The following is an 18,945-nucleotide window of genomic DNA, read 5'->3' on the forward strand; positions in this document are numbered from 1 at the left end:
TAAATTTTTGTGCAAAATTAGCTATTAGTGTAGTAAAGCCAATAGCCACTGTGTTTCAACTGTAAACTAGATAAGTATTTTAGTTCATAGTTACTTGAAATAATTAGGCTTGTAAGTTATTGTTCTTTGTATATTTCTGTGTTTTGCCAAAATTTCATCTGAAGATTATAAGTTAATTTGCTCTGAAAACTGGATTTCTCATTCATAGGCAATAGATCCATTCACAGTTTATCAAGAATCTATTTTATTGGAGCCGACAACTATTCTTAGGTTGATAGGTGTTAGATGCTATTCCAACCGTTTAAGGAAAAATTGGTAGCACGGCAATATATATATATATATTATATATATATATATATATATATATATTATATATATATATATATATATATAGCACATAACAGAAGACACTTTAGTTTGTAATATAAGTTAAAACAGGAGACACAAAACATAAATAGATTGAAAACACTTGGAAACTTACATTATAAACGGAAATTTTCGGGAACTGAGTTCCCATTCTCAACCGAGCAGAGAGTGGTACAGTTTGAAATCCAACGGTTATGACCACAGCATGGAGAGTCAATTGTAGCAGTAGAGACCACAGATTACGCGGTGCAGATGGATGGAGAGAAAAAGGGTACAGAGTCAGGGGATATTATGGGGGTATTTAGGGGGCGGTTACAAACGGGATATTTAAGATTTGAGTGGGTTATGAATAAGGAAAGGTGTAGCTTATGAATTGATAGAAAAGAGGAGATTTAAAAATAAAAATCAAAATTAAGCTGGATTCGAGATGAAGTTGGACTCGAATCCAAGATGGCAGACAAACGTTTTGAAGCGATAGAAAGTTTTTTTTAATTGGAAAAGGATTACCAATGGAATCTTTGGTCATATCATACTTGTAGAAGAGATATTTAGCTGTCTCCATAATAATTCTCACCAACTCAGTATAATTACAAGTTGCGGATTTCAGAGATCAATACAACAGTTCATGAGCGAGTTCTTCAACCCAGGGGGTCGCTAGTAAATATTTATTCTTGAATTCGATGTCATTGCAATCAGAACGCAAATAGATATTCACCTGTTGCTGAAGAGCCTTCAAATCATTGTGTAAGACTTGCCAGAATGGTACGGCAAAGTCCCAATGAATGATCTCACATTCAGAAGTGGTTGTCGTACTGCATCGGGTGCCCTTTGGAATGACCACTTCTGGACAGTGAGGCAGAGGATGTACATCTTCACAACTTTCAAAAATATTCGATTGCAACAAATTGACCTTTATGTGGCCCATATTTTTTTGACAGTACTTCATGTTGTTGTTGAGACGAGCAAGAACCTGTAACATATAAAACACACAGAAAAAGTAGTGGCGTTCTTTCAATTTGCAATAATTTGTAAAATATTAGAATAAAAGGCCAGATTCTTTGAAGGCAAAGATAAAGATGATAAAATAAACTTTTCTAATAGTCAAAGATGCAGACTTCAACAATCAACACAATGCGTTCAAGTAGAGAAAATCATACTTGAATATCATTTGTATTGATTTTCTAGTGTCGGAAAGTCACTGTGCACTTGAATTATGGAAAAAAATAGTTTCATAATTAAACTGATAATGCTCTACGAAAAGAAGTATATTCACGCAAATTCACAATATTATATGTTTAATTAATTTCCAGCTTTACAACAGGACTTCCTATATAGGAGTATATAGGACATGTTTACAGTCTAGATTGGCAAACTATATTCAATCATTTTAAAACAATCCAGTTTGTACAGTACTAAAAATAGCTGTGTGAAATCTTATGTATTTTTATATACTCTCAAAAAAATTTCACTTTCCTCTTATAACATTTCTTTTTGTAATTAATTATTCGTTTTCACTGTCAACAATAAAATTCATAGTTCCAAGCAAATGTTTTCATATGATTACACAATTTGGTATTGTATTTGTATTATTATTTTTTGGCTCAGATTGGAAACCTTTATGGTTTGGCTATGGTTAGCAGGACAACATCTCAAATTTTGAAGATAATAGAATTGATTTAAAATACATTATCTTTGTTCAAAAATGAATGGTACTTTACCTTCATACATTGATCCTTTCCATGGGAAGCAAGGGCCCCTAGTATACCAGTAGCAGGCTGCCAAACCTCAGGAAACCAATACTCGGCTTCCTCGAGCAATTTGATCAAGCCACAATTGTTGTTCTCCCAGAACATTTTTTCCACATGTTCATCCCTGACCAGGGTCGCCGTCAGTGCGTAAACGCTGGGCTCATCTCGCACAAAATCTACGCCAAAGTTCTCAACCGCTAGGTAAAGTAAAGCGTGCACTTCTTGATGAGCTATTTTGGAAATTGCTGGTTCGTCCTGGAAAATTCATGATTTAACTTGGTTGATTCAATTTGCACTTGGTTGTTCTTCAGAGCATGCGCACTGTCATCACTTGTTTATTGTACATTTACTACTATTGCACAATCCACATGATAAGAGAAATAAAGTAATGAATAGACTGATAGGCCTACTTATTTTCTCAGTTTCAAAAAATGTACAAATATCAATGTTACGTCAAGATTTTGATTTCGTTAATGATTCACATTTCGAAATAAATATTATTATTGGTAAGGAATGGCTCTTCATGTTTTTGCTTCTTCCAGACACGTTTGTTTACCCATAAATTATTTCCTCGAAACAAATTCTCAGTCAGAAGAATAGTTAGTTAGGTAACTCAATCCAGTCATTACATAAGAATACGGGTACAAAATTAGCTTAATATGAAGTTTGAAATAAAAAATTTATGATTACAGTAAAAAACATACAATACTTACAATTAGTAAATGAAAACTGTTCCTTTTATTGACAAATAATCTAATGAGTTAGATTATTGAAATTTTCAATAACATTCATTCTTCAACTGAATCAAACTTACTTTGCCAATTAGCTGTTACAGTTAGAGCTATGATGCTATACTTACTTTGATAGTGGGTGAGTTGAGAAAATGGTCGAGATAGGCGAAGGCATTGAGTTGCTTGACAGCGGTGGCCAGACTGAGCAGTTCAGTGGTGTCGTCCGGTCTGAACGGACTGAGGAACGTGACCACCATCCACGCCGCGAATAGAGCGCCCGATGCATCGAATCGATAGCTTTGCTTCAGCTGTCTGTCCATTTTCGAAAATATCTCCCCATCCGTCCAAATGTTTTCGCCTGGCCTGCAACAAAAATACAATATATTTGAATGTAAACCAAAGTCATCTCCAGTGGATGGTCTGCCCAACGCTGAGATACTACGTCAGGCTTGTCTAGCAGAGAGAGAAAATGAATCAAAATTATTATTCACTTCCTTATTATATGAATATTAGTCAAAGAGTATACAGAGTTGATGAAAAGTATAAAAACACAATGATATTTACCTTACAAGGATAATTTGGCAATGGGTTCCATTGGGGTTCCTATTCAATTTGAAAAAAAAACTAATGAAAACACTGGGATGTTGTAAAAAATATCACTTTTGAAACATCCCAGTGTTTTCATTATGGATAGATATCACAACATCTCACCAACAACAGTATCTGAAGTGATAAAAAACTAACTTTTTGTCGATCTAAAATTTTGCTCCGCCATCTTGAAACCTTCATTTTGAATACAACTTCATTTTTTTGAAATAGGAAGGTAGTCCCAGTAGATATTTCAAAAATGAGATAAATGAGTGCACCTTCCCATTTGAAGAATGAAGTTGGATTCAAATGGCGGATCAGAGTTTTAGTTCAACGGAGGAGTATTTTCATTTCTTTTTTTTTTAATAAAATAGGATCCCAATGGAACCACTAGCCAAATTATCCTTGTAAAGGAAATATTAAGCTGTTTCCATCCTTTTCACCAACTATGCATACTATTTGTCTAAAATTCATATAATAAAGAAGTGAATGAAACCTACTTTTGATTCATTTTTGAGATTATTTATTAACGTAAATGCATACTTACAACTTTTCCAAACTGAGAAGCTGTATGAAGTGGAATGCTTCCAAGTCCCATAGGACCTTCAGTAGAGTTTGTCTATGAGGATCATTCTTACTTAAAGCCCCAGGTCGTTTGGCACTTCCACTTTTCTAAATAACAATTTAAAAACATCAATTCACCATACTGTAATTCGAAAAACAATTTCAATAAACTAGAACTTGAGATGATACCGTACTGGACAGTCAAAATTTCTCAGTTATTTGCTTATAAAGACGAAAAGAAAAATTTTAATACATTGAAAGTTTCTCAGTACATTTTTTTGCATTCAAATATTATTATTACATTGAGTAGCTTTGTCAGAATTGTTGGTGAGATTTGAACCCACTACTACGCCAGTAACAAATTATCAAAGTCTGATAGCACTTCAACCGACTGAGTTAACAGAGTATTTCTACAATTAAGTTGAAGCAAATTATTAGACATTTCTGGCAAAAGATTTCCATCGCAAGTATTATTATAATAATTTGAAACTGAATTTTTAATATAACGATAATCATTTTCCAAGATACAAAAACCACTTCAACTATCAACTAATTTTTAATCGAGCAATAAACAGTATATATTTTATATATTTTGACTTTTTTCACGTTAAAAGTTCACTTACAAGAATAGCTGTAAGAGCCGCATCGATATGTTTCATGGATGGTTCTATGTGAGGATAGACAAGAATGAGCAACTTCACCAATTGAATTTGTTCGAGTAAATTGTATTCCATCCAGAAGGTGACAAGAGGAGATGTGCAAATACTGCCAGCTATTGTAATTTCAGGTGGTTCGCACAATTTAACACATTCAAGTTGCTTTGAAAGAGAACTGTAAAGTTTTGAGAATGATAATTTATTCAGAAATTCCTTGTATACGTCCTGAAACAACAACAAACATACTTATTTGAACAAACTACAATAACGATGAACACAACATAAATATAGAATCAACCGTAAATTATCAACCGGGTACATCCGATAAGCAGTTTCACTTACTTGCTGACGTTTCGTCATTATCTCAAATGACATCTTCGGAGCGCAGGTAATCTTACACTGACTCCTGCCTGTGCTTCGAAATTCTTCCTCGTGGTCGAAGGGAGTACCTCCTCCCCTCTCCTTCTTCCACGTGCTCGGCCTGGCGCTGCTGGGTGAGTGGAATTCCGGAGAAGTGTCTGGCTTTTGTGATGTGTTTGTTGTATTCAGAATGATTTTCCAAAGAGAAGAGATATTTTTACTGTCATCCCTTTTGTTAAGGCTACCTTGTTTCTCTATTTCCAGAGCCTCTCGTACAATCCTAACCCGAAAATCTTGAATGTTCAAAGATTTTTCAATTATACTACTATTGTAACCATTACACTTCAGTATGAATTTGATTGTCTTGATCTCCTCTTCTTTGCTTTTTTCGTCATTGAGATGGAGAGATATGTCATTCGATTCGTTATATAATGGACTACAATATTAGTACAATTCATTTTTTCAATAAAGCGAACAGTTTTCTTGATAAAATAATATATATGTAAAAATTTAGCGGGATAGCGATTTTATCTTTTTGTTTTCTTCGATTAACTTCGAAGCAAGTGATTTCAAAGAAAAAAATTCTGTAGAGTATTGAAAAGTGAAAATTTAGTTTCAGCGCATGTCAAAACAATAGACGAAATTGACTGTTTCGAGCGCCATAGTGTAAATAAGATGCAACTTAGAAAGCAGTAGTACTAGGTATATTACTGTTTACTATGATGAAGAGAGTAAGCCGTGCCGCTCCGCGTCGGCTGCTTCCAATTCCACAGCGTCAAATCAAATCGCAAATACATAACAATACACATCAATGGATTTGCAATGAAAAATTAATAATTTGCCGACATTAATAATTTGGCTCATTTTTCTTTAAAATCATTTGCTTCAAAGTTAATCGGAGAAAACAAAAATCAAATCGAAAAACCCCTACATTTTTTCATATATATTATTTTATCAAGGAAACTGTTTGTTTAATTGAGAAAATGAATACGACTAATATTGTAGTCAATAATACTTCCCCGATTAATGGTTACAGAGATAATTGATTTCCTGTTATATTACGTTATTATTTCCTGCAAATACGTCGAAACATATCATCGATATAGCAAATCGAAGAACCCCTACATTTTTTCATATCTATTTACTCGTTGATATAATTACAAATCATATGAATATGATTGGGATAGAACAACAGGCATAGCACAAAACTATTCTGTTCCCAAATTTTTATAAATAATGAAATGTCCGAAAAATATATATTATTTTATCAAGGAAACTGTTAATATTGTAGTCAATAATGTAACGAATCGAATGACATATGATAGATCTTTCCCCGATTAATGGTTACAGAGATAATTGATTTCCTGTTTACTGTTTACTATGGAGAAGAGAGTTAGCCGCGTCAGCTGTTTCCCCTTCCCAGCGTCAAATCAAATCGCAAATACGTAACAATATACATCAATAGATTCGCAATGGAAGTGGCTACATTAATTATTATAAGGCACATTTTCCTTTTGAACCACTTGCTTCGAAGTTAATCGGAGAAAACAAAAAAATAAAATTGCAACCCCCCTAAATTTTTACATTTATATTATTTTATCAAGAAAACTGTTCGTTTTATTGAAAAAATGAAGAGATCTGATATTGTAGTCCATAATGTAACGAATTGAATGACATATATAATAGAACTCTTTCCGATCAATGGTTACAGAGATAATTGATTTTCCGTGATTACCTGCATTTTTCAACTTTGAGGGTGACTAGGGGGGAAAGCTCCAGGGGGATTTCTTGGGACTTTTGGGAGAATGACCCTCTGGGAGGGTTCTATCAATGGTGAGAGATTCAGCTTTTATTTTCGGATCGAAAAAACCTTTATTGACTGGGCTAAGAACAGCTTTATCCAACCCACACCTCACAATGGTGGTATCAGCATCTCCGTTGGCAACATTTGTTTCAATACTTGTTTCCATCATTTTCTCGATTAACATGTCTATCAGTCTTATATTGTTCCTTTCATTAGCTAGAAAATGCTCCTGTTGGACTGTGATGGTCGTATTTTCATGAAAGTTTTTGTCAACCGAGGTCTTTGTGAGTCCTCTTCGCTTCTACTCTGCTCGTTTTGTGCTGTTGACATCAGTGTAACCATCAAACACAACCATACAGTTCGCCGTACTGTTTTTTATTCATTTTTATGTTATTTTTCCCGCCTGACTGGTGGGAGGCGGGAGGTACTGGCGTGACTGCGCGGCGGTGGTAGTGGTGGGGGTGGGGGGTTAGCACGCCACCACGTTCCAGCCGTCTGCTCCCCCCCTTCCACAGCCACATGATCTTGACTAGGATTACTTCACTCCATTCCTCCATTCCTTCACTAGGATTACTCGCACAAACCGGTATTAAAAACTCCACAAAGTATTATTATTTGTAGTACTATAAGTAGAATCTGTAACAGTAAACTATAGTAATTTTGAACAATGAATATTTTCTCCTATTTTCTCCACTTTATATCACCACTATTATTAACCCTATCAAAAAAGTGCATAGGAGCTTTTTTGTAGAGAATTTTACCTAGTTTAATTTTACTAATGACAACCTTTTTCCTGGAGACCATAGTTTTTGAGTTATTTACAAAAAACCGAAAAAATGCACTTTTAAAGCCCCCTCCCCCCCCTTAGCACCACCCCACCGGTCAGTACTTTTAGTATGTTGTTTAAGAAGCCTTCCCCTACAACTGTACCAATTTTGTCTCATACATTAATTTTTCCCCCTACTTGGCATTTTTTTTTGTCTTCGTTGCCTGGACTATTATCTCATGTAAACTAATCTCTCATTATTTTAATGAGGAAGTGGTTGTGACGACCGGACATAGTGAAAGTTATTTTATTCAATCGGGATATTATATAATGTTTGTATCAAATGAATTAACATATACCACAATATCAGCGTCACTACTGCAGAGAGATACTGTTATGAGAGATTTCTGTTACAGAGATGATGATATATTTCAAATTTGAAAAAATGAAATTTCAATTTCAATATTAAGTGATTCGTCCAACCAATTAAGGCTGTACGGTACACTTTTTATATTTAAATTGGATAATCTTTTTCAATATAATTAATTGTAAGATCATTATAAAATTGAGAAAAAGTGGCAACTGAAATTTTCAAGTGGTCTGTCTAATAAGCGAGGTCGTTGAAGTGCTAACTTTCTAGATTCCGTTTTCTTTCCATATCATAAACGGTTTCGACTATATTAACAGAACTTCTCTTGAAAATTCAAAAAATGAATCTTTCCAAACTTAAATATTTTATTCCCCATAAATAATAATAATATCGTGTGACCTGGCTGGCTCAGGTCTGGTGTCAGAGTTTTCAGGTCGCAACTGATCAATTTCAGGGCCTCTGACATGACCTAACGACTGTTTTTTAGGCAGCCGGGACCGACGGCTTAACGTGTCCATCCGAAACACGGGAGTGGCCCGAGAAAAATATCTTACCCGGGCTGGGATTCGAACCCGGGCCTTTGGATTACAAAGCCAGCATCTAATCGACTCGACTACAGCCACTCCTATCCCATTCCCATATCGTTCATAAATAAAAAAGTAACATTTTTTGTAAATTCGATAACTTGTTTATTTTGGCAAAAATCGCGAAAAAAGCATATTGGAACAAAGCCAATGATATACTGAATGTATTAAACAAAATTCCAATGGAAATTTCGAAATCGTTTATGATCTGGAAATAAAACGGAGTTAGCACTTTCAACAACTCATAACTCGCTTATTAGACCACTTGAAAATGTCAGTTGCCACTTTTTCTCACTCTTATAATGATCTTAACAATTATATTGAAAAAGATTATTCAATTTGTATGATGGAAGAGTGTACCGAACAGCCTTATTAGTTAGACAGCTAAAATACAAATAAAACACGGAATAATAGGCCTAGTACCTTTTGACTTTTGCTTTAGTACAAAGTTGAATTATTCATCCTAGAAAATAACCAACGAAAGTAGAGTACTGATGCACGTACTTTTTAAATTTGTAATCTTTACAAATCTTAGTATTGATTCACGAATCGCTACAATACAGGAGATAAATATGTAAAACAATACATATGTTCTACAAATATTTTTCCCGCGTAATATGATCAATCAATCAAAATGAAGAACATAATATTATACTCTACAATTATGATGAGTTATTAGATGCTAAACAGCAACAGGTTTAGGCCTACTTACACTATGCGGATCCTTCTCCAGTTTTGAGACAATGTGTGTTAATGATTTGAGCAAGAACATTCGCTCTCGACAATAGAAGCAAAACATATCGGCGAGAACAGCATTCACTTTCGACTCACTAATAAGGATCTTTTTTAGACTCTGAGCCGGCCCACGAAAAGCATACACCAAGTAGTTCGATAGTACTTCCCATGTTTGCAAATGCTCCAATTTCTGCAACAATCAACGTTTATTTATCAGCAAATGAAAAATCAAAAATTATAAGAGAAAAGTCTCCGCTTACTAATGTATTTCTTCAAATTTGCAATAATTCTACCCTCAAAAACTAGATACACTTCCAACTATGGTATTCATGTTCATAAATATAGAAATAGAAAATAGAGATTGTAAATTAGTAGGGATAGAATAGAAAATTGAAATAGAATATTATATTCAATGATCACTGATAACTTCTAGCTTATTGAGGATTAAGGAATTAGAAAATATAATAACAAGAGCAAAAACGACGTTTCAATTTTAAACCCTAATGATAGACGAATGGACCCTGAAGATGTTTCGAGTGCACGAAACCGACAACCAAGCTCTAACAAAAAATAAAAAAATGCAAATTTATTTGTGAATGAATGAAATTTGTAATACATATGTATAAGTATTTTATTTGAGTTCTGAATGTATTTCACTCCTGTTTGCAAACAAGAATTTTCTTAAGTATTGTATTCAATGACCTGTAAAAAAGATTAGGTAATGTGATTTGTTATGTAAGTAATGTCATTGAATAAAACTTGATTTGATATTTATCACTTGTCTTTGATGATAGGTGAAGAATTTTTATAGCTGGATGATGGCCACAAAAGTATCACCTCATGCGTGAGCAGTGAGATAAGAGGATGACATGAATTTCATGCGTTTGGCGTGATTCAACCCTCGACTGTTCAACAATCAGATCATCACAGATTGACAGACTAAGCTGATAATTTCACGGGGATTGGTCAATTTATAGGACGATTCTTTCTGTCCTTATCTAGTGCCACAGATTTAAGCCTATTTTTTATTTAGTCTATGCTAGTACAGTACGGTAGATGCAGGCCAGTAACTGGCCAATGACTTGAGCACATGATTTTCAGCAAAATCACACGGCTCACGCTCACCAACTCGAGAATCTCCTTCAAACATCAGAATCAAACTTTATGAAATCAGATCAATAATTTTTCAGCTCGATTTTTACCTATAACAAGTTAAAGTAGTGAGAAAGTTGTTTTGATTTTTATATACTGTACCTTTTTCTGGCTATTTTATTGTCAAGTTCTAGTTGTATTCCTTGTGTTTTCCTTTCTCTTATTCTTTATTTATTTTAAATATTGCAGTATGTAAAAACGTGCTTCCTGGGGGGTTATCTCTTATGATAGAGTCCCACGTTGTGAAGCCATTATGTAAAATGGTAAATTTAATATATATAAGAGCGGTTGTTAAAGTCCCTAATTCGCGAATAAATTCGCAAATAGTTAAGGCCGTCCGGCTCGCAAAATTGCTGGGTTCAAACCGCAGCTCTGGCTCAGTGGTAGATGTATGAATTTTCCAAATATATTTAATCACCCCTAGGTTCAATGACTGGTGATTAACATTCTGTGAAGTTCTTGAAGAATACCAATAAGGAAATCAAAAAGATAGTTGATGACTGATTATCAGTAACCATGTATCCAATTGAGGATAATGAAGACCAACTATGGATTTTTCTAGTTGATTTTTAAAACACTCGCTATGAATACAGGTATCCACCAATTTATCCTTCTGAAATTCCTTAGAACTTACAACGCCAGTTCTTGAAGCTCTCTGGATCCTTATATGAAATAGCTGGAACCTTTATAATATAATTATCAATATGTTTTTTCTGGCGGACTAGTATGACTATCATCAAAGGATGATAAGTACTGAATGCTCTTAATAAGATCAATATTAATTGATTCACTAATTTTATATGCTGCAGAATATTTTTTTCTTTTGGCACTGAGACAGCTCAAACTGTATATCACGAGATGAATTAGGATAAAAATATAAACTTCTATGATTTTGTATGCTGACATAAAACACAAAATATATTCCCATAAAATAATATATATAAAATATTCTTATATTTATAATTCCAATATATATAAATTCCTTAACAGTTTAACAATTATCACAAGGTTTAATAGCATTCACAGTAGTGAGCTTTAAAAATTATAAATTTGTATTTGATACTGATATATGGGCTTCAAGTCAATTCAGAATTGTACAATTTAAAACCTGTTCGGTCTGTAGATTTAATAGGACATGCTTTGATCAATTAGCAAATAATAATTATTAAATTAATATTAAATAAAAAATCTCAGGGTTTTTTATGAGTCCGTGCCGTGCATGGAAGTAAGCTTCCTACATAAATCAAATAAAATTTATAAAACGTTCTTATAAACTATATGATAGCACTCAACACGTTGCAAATTTTCCTTGACTTGAATTTATTTATATAGCGCTTTGATTAATTCCCCAACTCTAATTAAAAGGCCTTTATAAAATGAGTTTGAACTAACACTCACATTAATGATGTTCTTGGAGGTCTTGTAGAGTGAATTAATTATTTCCAATAATTAATTATGCAGGTCCTTTTCGTCTTGGCTGGGCTCGCGCCCATATAGATTTCTTTCAGTATTAAAGATATATTTATGGGAACTGATTACAATTAAGAACTCTTCAACAACACTGAGTTCACAGATAAATAAACATTAATTACAAATAGTTCACATTTAAAAAAAGGATTGGCTTGATAATTTTTTAAAATTTAACAAGAAGGAAGACCCTAATTTCCATGTGCATCCTTTCAGAACGAGATCACAAGCCAAAGAGAAGAGATTTCCAGAAAAATTTTATCCCTTCCTTGAACAATTTGTAAGCTTCCTTCTGATTGGCTTTTAATTTAGCAAAACTCAAAACAATTGGTTACTTCAGATTCAGGGTTTCTTCAACTTTATTATAGAAAAATAAATAAAAAGTTTTTATATAAATATATGGAGTGATTGTCTTAGACTATTCTAATAAATAAATTGTGATATATGATACTATCATGCAATATACATTTTATTTTTTATATGAGTTTTGTATACTCTTGATTTTCGTACTTTTTTAGATTGTAATAAATATTTATGCAGCAATAATAGTTGTCCCTATTCATTTACATAAACCTTCCTTAGTATATATAATACATCTTTTGTGAGTAAACTTTATAATTCAACTTGTACTGGTTGATCGAACAATCAGCTGATTCGTTAGGTGTTGATTCAAATAACTATCGATTTATCCTAGATCGATTGATTCATTTAAAGACATAAACAAACAATTCTAACCTAAAATTTACATGCAAACTTTTATTTTTTATGATCTGCCAATAATAAATAAGCCGCTTTATAATTTTTAATTCTGCCAATGGATCCTCATTATTGTTGAATTACAATTATGCATGTTTTTTCTTATCACATTAGATAATACAATTACTCTTTATCGCTAACAACATTCGATTTTACTTGAGTGGTTCTTTGACTAGGTTCTTTTCTATTTTATAATTCTATTAAAGTTCAATAGTTCATTTCAAAAATATTTTGTGGTGCTAAAATACCACGTGACAAGTACCATTTCGTTGAATATATTTTCCAATTTCTTTCATATGAAGTAATATTTGTTGGGCAAACAACTCGTATCCGCGCTCAGATTATTACTTTGCAAATGAATATTTTCCTAACATGATATATTGTTCAATTCAATTCCTCCTTGATTACCTTAATACCTTGAATACATTATTACCTGCGCTGGATATATTTCGTCATAGAAAAAAAACAATATCAAGACATCAGTCTACAGTGAGTGTACTTACAATCATAGCAGATAATTTCTTTACAAGATTATACATCTTGGAGTCCTTTGATTTTTTTAAAGTTTCATCATCCTGATTGCAAGGCAAGGGTTTCTTGAAATAGTTTAATCCTTCCAGAATTTGAGTTTCAATGCCTTTCAGCTGGTCTTTCATATAATCGTGGCTTACACCTGACTTGAGTCCTGAAATGAGCTCGTAAAGGCTACGCCAGTACCTGAAAGAAAATTAATTTGTAGATGTAGTTCAAGGAGATCTTAATGGCATCAACTTTGTATCTCTCAGGGTAGACTACAATTAATCATAGTTAGATAGTGCACAAATTATACCGTCTGCAGTGTTCACCAAAAATTTTTGGGTGATTTTCACATCTGAACAAGCCATAAATGTGCGAAACGCTCAGAGTATGCAACATATTTGTTGGATATGCTCAAGACTTGACAGTTCATATGTAGGCCACCTCTGAGATACTTGATGGTTTCTAATGTTAAAATTTAAAAAAAAAATTAAATCAATATAAAAATATTTTCGACAAACAGAAGCCACATGGATACATCATGGTTACTGCATAAAGCAAAATGGGTCCTTATGACGTCCAGGAGATTTGCAGGCTCCATGTGGGGGATGTGGCCTCACATAGCTCTGTGGCTGTACAAGGCAGTAATAAGGCGTCAGGTAACTTATGGATCACTAGTCTGGTGGACAAAGGTGAACCAGGTTACAGCCACAGCCAACTCACAAGTCTATAAAGGATGCAAACACTTCTAGTCACTGCAGCTTTCAGGAGCAGCCCGTCAGCAACTCTTGAAGTTGCTCTTGGCTTACTGCCATTGAACATTTTTATAATGGCAGAAGCACGAAAATCAGCCTATCGACTGAAAATCGCAGGCCAATGGAAAGAAGGCCTGTCTGGAACTGGTCACTACACAATCACCAAAGCTGTTGCTCACAGCCCTGTGCTTGAAATGATTTCAGATGTCATGAGTACGGAGAAAAGGTCTAAAAGGTTTAGTGAAAACTTTTTCTTTTAAATTCTGCTCCAGAGAGGAATGGGAGTCTGAGGAAGTGCCCTATTTTAAGAGAGGTAGCCTTGTCTGGTACACGGACAGTTCTCTCATTGAAGGGCAATCTGGATACGGGGTGTACAGTGACTCACCCAGAACAGAGCTCTGTGCAAGACTGAGACAACACTCCACTATCTTTCTGGCAGAAATTTGCGGCATCATGGCTTGTGCCAACATAGGCATTGCCCGACGCTATTGCGACTATTAATATATTCTAAAAAATCATAAATTCCCGTGATTTTATGGAAACGTGAGGAAATTTATGATTTCTTTCATAAGAAATGACCGAAAAGGACATTTTTGTTACACATTGTATCAATCACCTGTTATACAACAGGTTATACAACGATCATTTTAGAAAATTGTGTTCTGTTCATCAATAAATAAAAAAAAACGAGCGAAGCTCGGTGCCCCGATATTATAAGTTATTAGAATAACTTATAACTTATGTAGTAAGTTCAAATAAAGCAGTAATTTGAAGTTCATAGACTGAAAGGAGAAATGAGCACTCAATAAATCATTCAATTGCACCACTATTACCATGCTAATTTTATGTCTTACAAGTTGAATAAGATGTTTTTACTTACTAATAAATGCCTGTAAATCAGGTAAACAAAGTCAACAAAGTATTGAGTGTAATTTAACTTTCACTGCATAATTTTATTCAATTTCTCCGCACAAAAATAATTGACCCCCTAAATAAAGATTAGAGTAGAATATTAATCCAAAAATTATAAATTATAAAATACAGCAAAATAGGCTAAACTAAAACAAGGAGCATACTCGAGTTTAATTCAATATTAAAAAGAAAATTATTCCACAGCTCACAACCTTTCAAGAGACATTGAAGCTCACTTAACTTGTAATAAGATACTAGTCCATGCAACGAATGCTCAAAAAGATATAGAGGGAAAAGTTTGGAACCCAATTTTTGACCTCGCATTCCTTTTAAGGATAGTGAGGGGTAAGCATGTAAAAAGTCCTCACTCCGACCACACTCAACACTGCTATAAAAATTGATGGAAAGAATAGAAATATGAAATAATGCATCAAATTGAAGAGAATTGAATACTCTACATCTCACTGTCTTTTATATACTCCTATAGTCCAGTCAATGAAAGATTATAGAGGGAAAATTTTGGAACAATTTTCAAACAACACAATTTTTGACCCCGTAGCTCTTCTTTTAAGGATAGTAAGGGAGTAATCATATTAAGAGTCCTCACTCCTACCCCCTGTGTAAAAAATTACATTTTTCGATGCATTATTGTTGAGTAATAAGCCCTGAAAGTGCAAAAAGTTGGAAGAATAACTGTCTTTTCAAAGATTTTACACTTTTAAAAGTGAATATCTCAAAAACGAAAGAAGATATCACAAAACTCTACTGCAGAAAATTTATCTAGCTTCATTTTTAGTCAGTTAGCCATGTCGCTGAAATTAATTGTTTCCCAATTACATGCGTATCAGCCAGAAAAGAGAAATGCAACTTTTAAAATACCCTCATCCCTTAGGATGAGGACTTTTGATATATTCTTCTAACTACCTTCTAACTAGTTCAAACAAAGCTGCGAAGTCAAATATTGTGTTCCAAACATTCCCTCCCAATTTTCCTGACAATTGATCTATTGTTGTTGAACTGAAGATTTCACACTCAACACTATAACGGCTGCAACAATCGTTGGGAGATGCGTAAAATAATGAGACCATAGATGAAATTGAAGAGAATATAATGCTCTATGAGCCCATGATTAGCACGGATTTTTTCAATGAATCATTAAAAAGTTATTCCAAAAAGAATAAGAAATCGGAGCCGGAAGGATTTTTCTTCAAAATGTGATACCTTAGAGCTACCTAGAAAACTATGAGAGATATGGAAAAATCTTGGAAATGAAACTTGTAGGATTATTTGTGAGCTTTAATATTATGATTGTGTTCGACAAAAATTTCCGAAAGGCGCATATTGTTCGAGATATATGCAAAAACAAAAAAATCTGGTGTGGCGCACTCACACCACTTTTCTTGCCGTTTTGAAAATTGATCACCTTACGCTAGTGTTCACGCGCATCTCAAGTCTACTACTTATAAACAAAGATCTGAGCCAGTTGGTGACAAACAATAACGCTGGAGACATACGAGGTCTGCTATCTCTTCATAGTGAATCATTTAATAGAATCAACAGTTGCCAACAGTTGCAATTGGATAATCACATTTTCTCGAATTTTGAGCTTATTTTCAATTTTAGGTAAAAATGTTACTGAACATTAATTGTAGAGATTTTCATGCTCAATCTTTTTAACTCGACATTTTTTGTTTAAATTGCATCTGAAGCCTGATAATTGGGAATCTAAAATCAAATTTTGCATAGATGGGGCGCAGCTCCTGAAATTTTTACAGATATGAGACTTGTGGCAGTTGATAGAGCTTATCAATGACTATTTCATTATGAATTTGATCAAAATCGTTGAAGCCGTTTTGGAGTAAATTGCGAAAAGCTCTGTTTTTGATAACATTTTTGCCATTTTATACGCCATCTTGAATTGCATTTGATCGAAATTGTTCGTGTCGGATCCTTATATTGTAAGGACCTTAAGCTCCAAATTTCAAGTCATTCCGTTAATTGGGAGATGAGATAGGATTGTGTACACACACACAAACACACACATTTAGAAATTGGGGTACCTTAATTTTTTTCGGAAAGCAATACTTTCCTTACCTATGGTAATAGGGCAAGGAAAGTAATATGGCACTTTCAAACCACCCCCACGATCTTAGTACAGGGGGTAGGAGTGAGGACTTTTGATATGTTTACCCCCTTACTACCCTTAAAAGAGCTACGGGTGACAGTGAGTGAGTGAGCAAAAACAGGCTCAAAGAATGATGATTTATTGATTATAACAATGAAAAATGTGGCTGAGCTTGATCAGTATCAAATAGAATGATGATTTATTGATTATATTGATGTAAAATATGAGTCGGATTGATCAATTCCAATCTTTTTTATAACATCCCTCAAGTTCCCATAAATTCCATTAAATTCCCAAAATTTCTTGGCTTCGGAAATATTGCCAAATCATAAGTTCCTTCCCACTGAGAATATTCCCGATCCACATCACTACTTGGGACACACAATAAGCTTTTGTTGACGTGTGAGGTTGGATCCTTGAATCCGTCACTTCAAACACATAACATAGGCTACTTTAATACTTACGCCTGTTACCCCCTTTTCTCAAAATATTCATGAGTTTGAAAATCACTTTTCAATCATTTGGAACTCACCTAAAGGTACCACTACACCTACATTATAATGACTAAGTTGGATAAATAAATATTGGATCAAGATCTCGGCTCGCTGATGACAAGTATTAAATTATTATTATTATTATGAACAGTGATTGAATAATGAAAAAAGAAAATAGCCTAAATGCATTTCCAAATATGTATAGAAAAAGAAAAACCTGACACCGTTTTAATTCTACTTGTTGCGTTTAAGTTAATTGATACATTTTTGAAATAATCCCAATCTATGAAAACCCTAAGTCTACGCCGATATTTAGGTCGTATAGGCTTCCCCTTAAAGGTGCAATTCCTTAACGACTACTCCAGCCTCGTAGCTAGGGTTGTCCTTAAAATTTACATTTTCTCATTTAGAGACTGTAAAATTGAATTAACTATGAATTAATTAATGAGGAGAAAAATAGGACATGTTTATTCAATTTGTCTTCAGCAATAATAATTAAAATTTGAAAAAATCTTCAAAAAATGTATTTTGAAACATTTAACATTGAACACCACTAAAGCCTTATTACATAAGAACACAATGCTGGGTTGGAAGTGAGATTCTGAAGTGTCAAGCAAGCTGCGACATCAATAAGACTAAAAGCCAAAGGGAATGGTGTCCAGACTGACAAGTTAGATACTATTCGGCTTCCAAAACCTGAAGTTTCAACTGGTATTCATGGTGTGATGAACGCTATAAAAACCAACACAACGCAACTCACTCGTAGTGTCGGAGAGCGGAGACTATCTTGGTCACTTGGGGTGACTTGGTGTCCCGTTGGAGGCTAGCACTCAGCCTGTTGTTTGAATGTGAAACGTGCCTCACAGTTAATAATAAAATGAAGCGTCGTGACTTTTTCAATAATTGTTGAAGATGATTCAAATTTACTTATATTTCTATTACACCAAAGCTATCAAATACAGTAGGATCAATAATTGCAAACAAATTTATACTCACGCTAAAGGTTCCTTTGTAGCCATTATCAAACTGAAACGTTTTTTGATAAAATTCAACTGATAATTAAAAGCAAATATCACATTTTTTAAACAAGTTGTAACTTGTGATCAAATTTAAATTTAATCTATACTAAATGTCGAATGCCTTATTTATGCACTAAACAGCACAACTCCACGCTATTCCTAACTAATAATAACCTTAAAGCTCAACCTCAAAGTATTGTTTGAAAATGATTCAGTTTCACTTCAGTTTCAGTTCGAAAAGAGATTTGTTTTCACGAAAGGCTAAATATGCAAGTTCTTTATCAGTGCTAAAGCGGACGTTCTCCTAACTACAAAACGCGGATAGTGCGCCAGTGGACTAAAGATGTACTAACTGTGTGAGTTCAATAACAAAAATAATTACTGTGCTTTTTTATATTTACCTATTTATTCATACAGTATTCATAATTGCTGTGCCTACAATTTATTTTTTCATAATTATTAGCGCCTATGCTCATT

At 33.8% G+C, this 18,945-nt stretch overlaps 1 protein-coding gene across 2 annotated transcripts in view; it reads right to left on the bottom strand.

Annotated features, from left to right (window-relative positions):
- Window positions 1-18,686, bottom strand: part of LOC111045513 (nucleoporin Nup188) — a 38,418-nt gene extending 19,732 nt beyond the window's left edge. The window contains exons 1-8 of one of the 2 annotated variants that reach the window (XM_039432486.1): window positions 18,446-18,686; window positions 13,151-13,364; window positions 9,250-9,462; window positions 4,621-4,878; window positions 3,981-4,105; window positions 2,974-3,208; window positions 2,085-2,369; window positions 1,082-1,336 (exon numbers count right to left, since the gene is read on the bottom strand). In XM_039432486.1, the coding sequence (XP_039288420.1) occupies window positions 1,082-1,336; window positions 2,085-2,369; window positions 2,974-3,208; window positions 3,981-4,105; window positions 4,621-4,878; window positions 9,250-9,462; window positions 13,151-13,364; window positions 18,446-18,468 (1,608 nt within the window). In that variant the 5' untranslated portion in view covers window positions 18,469-18,686. Of the gene's footprint in view, window positions 1-1,081; window positions 1,337-2,084; window positions 2,370-2,973; window positions 3,209-3,980; window positions 4,106-4,620; window positions 4,879-9,249; window positions 9,463-13,150; window positions 13,365-18,209; window positions 18,386-18,445 lie in introns of those variants that run through there. The other variant, XM_039432487.1, reaches the window with a different exon arrangement.
- Window positions 18,687-18,945: the final 259 nt, after the last annotated feature.

Source organism: Nilaparvata lugens, chromosome 7, assembly GCF_014356525.2.
Source record: "Nilaparvata lugens isolate BPH chromosome 7, ASM1435652v1, whole genome shotgun sequence".
NCBI lineage: Eukaryota > Metazoa > Arthropoda > Insecta > Hemiptera > Delphacidae > Nilaparvata > Nilaparvata lugens.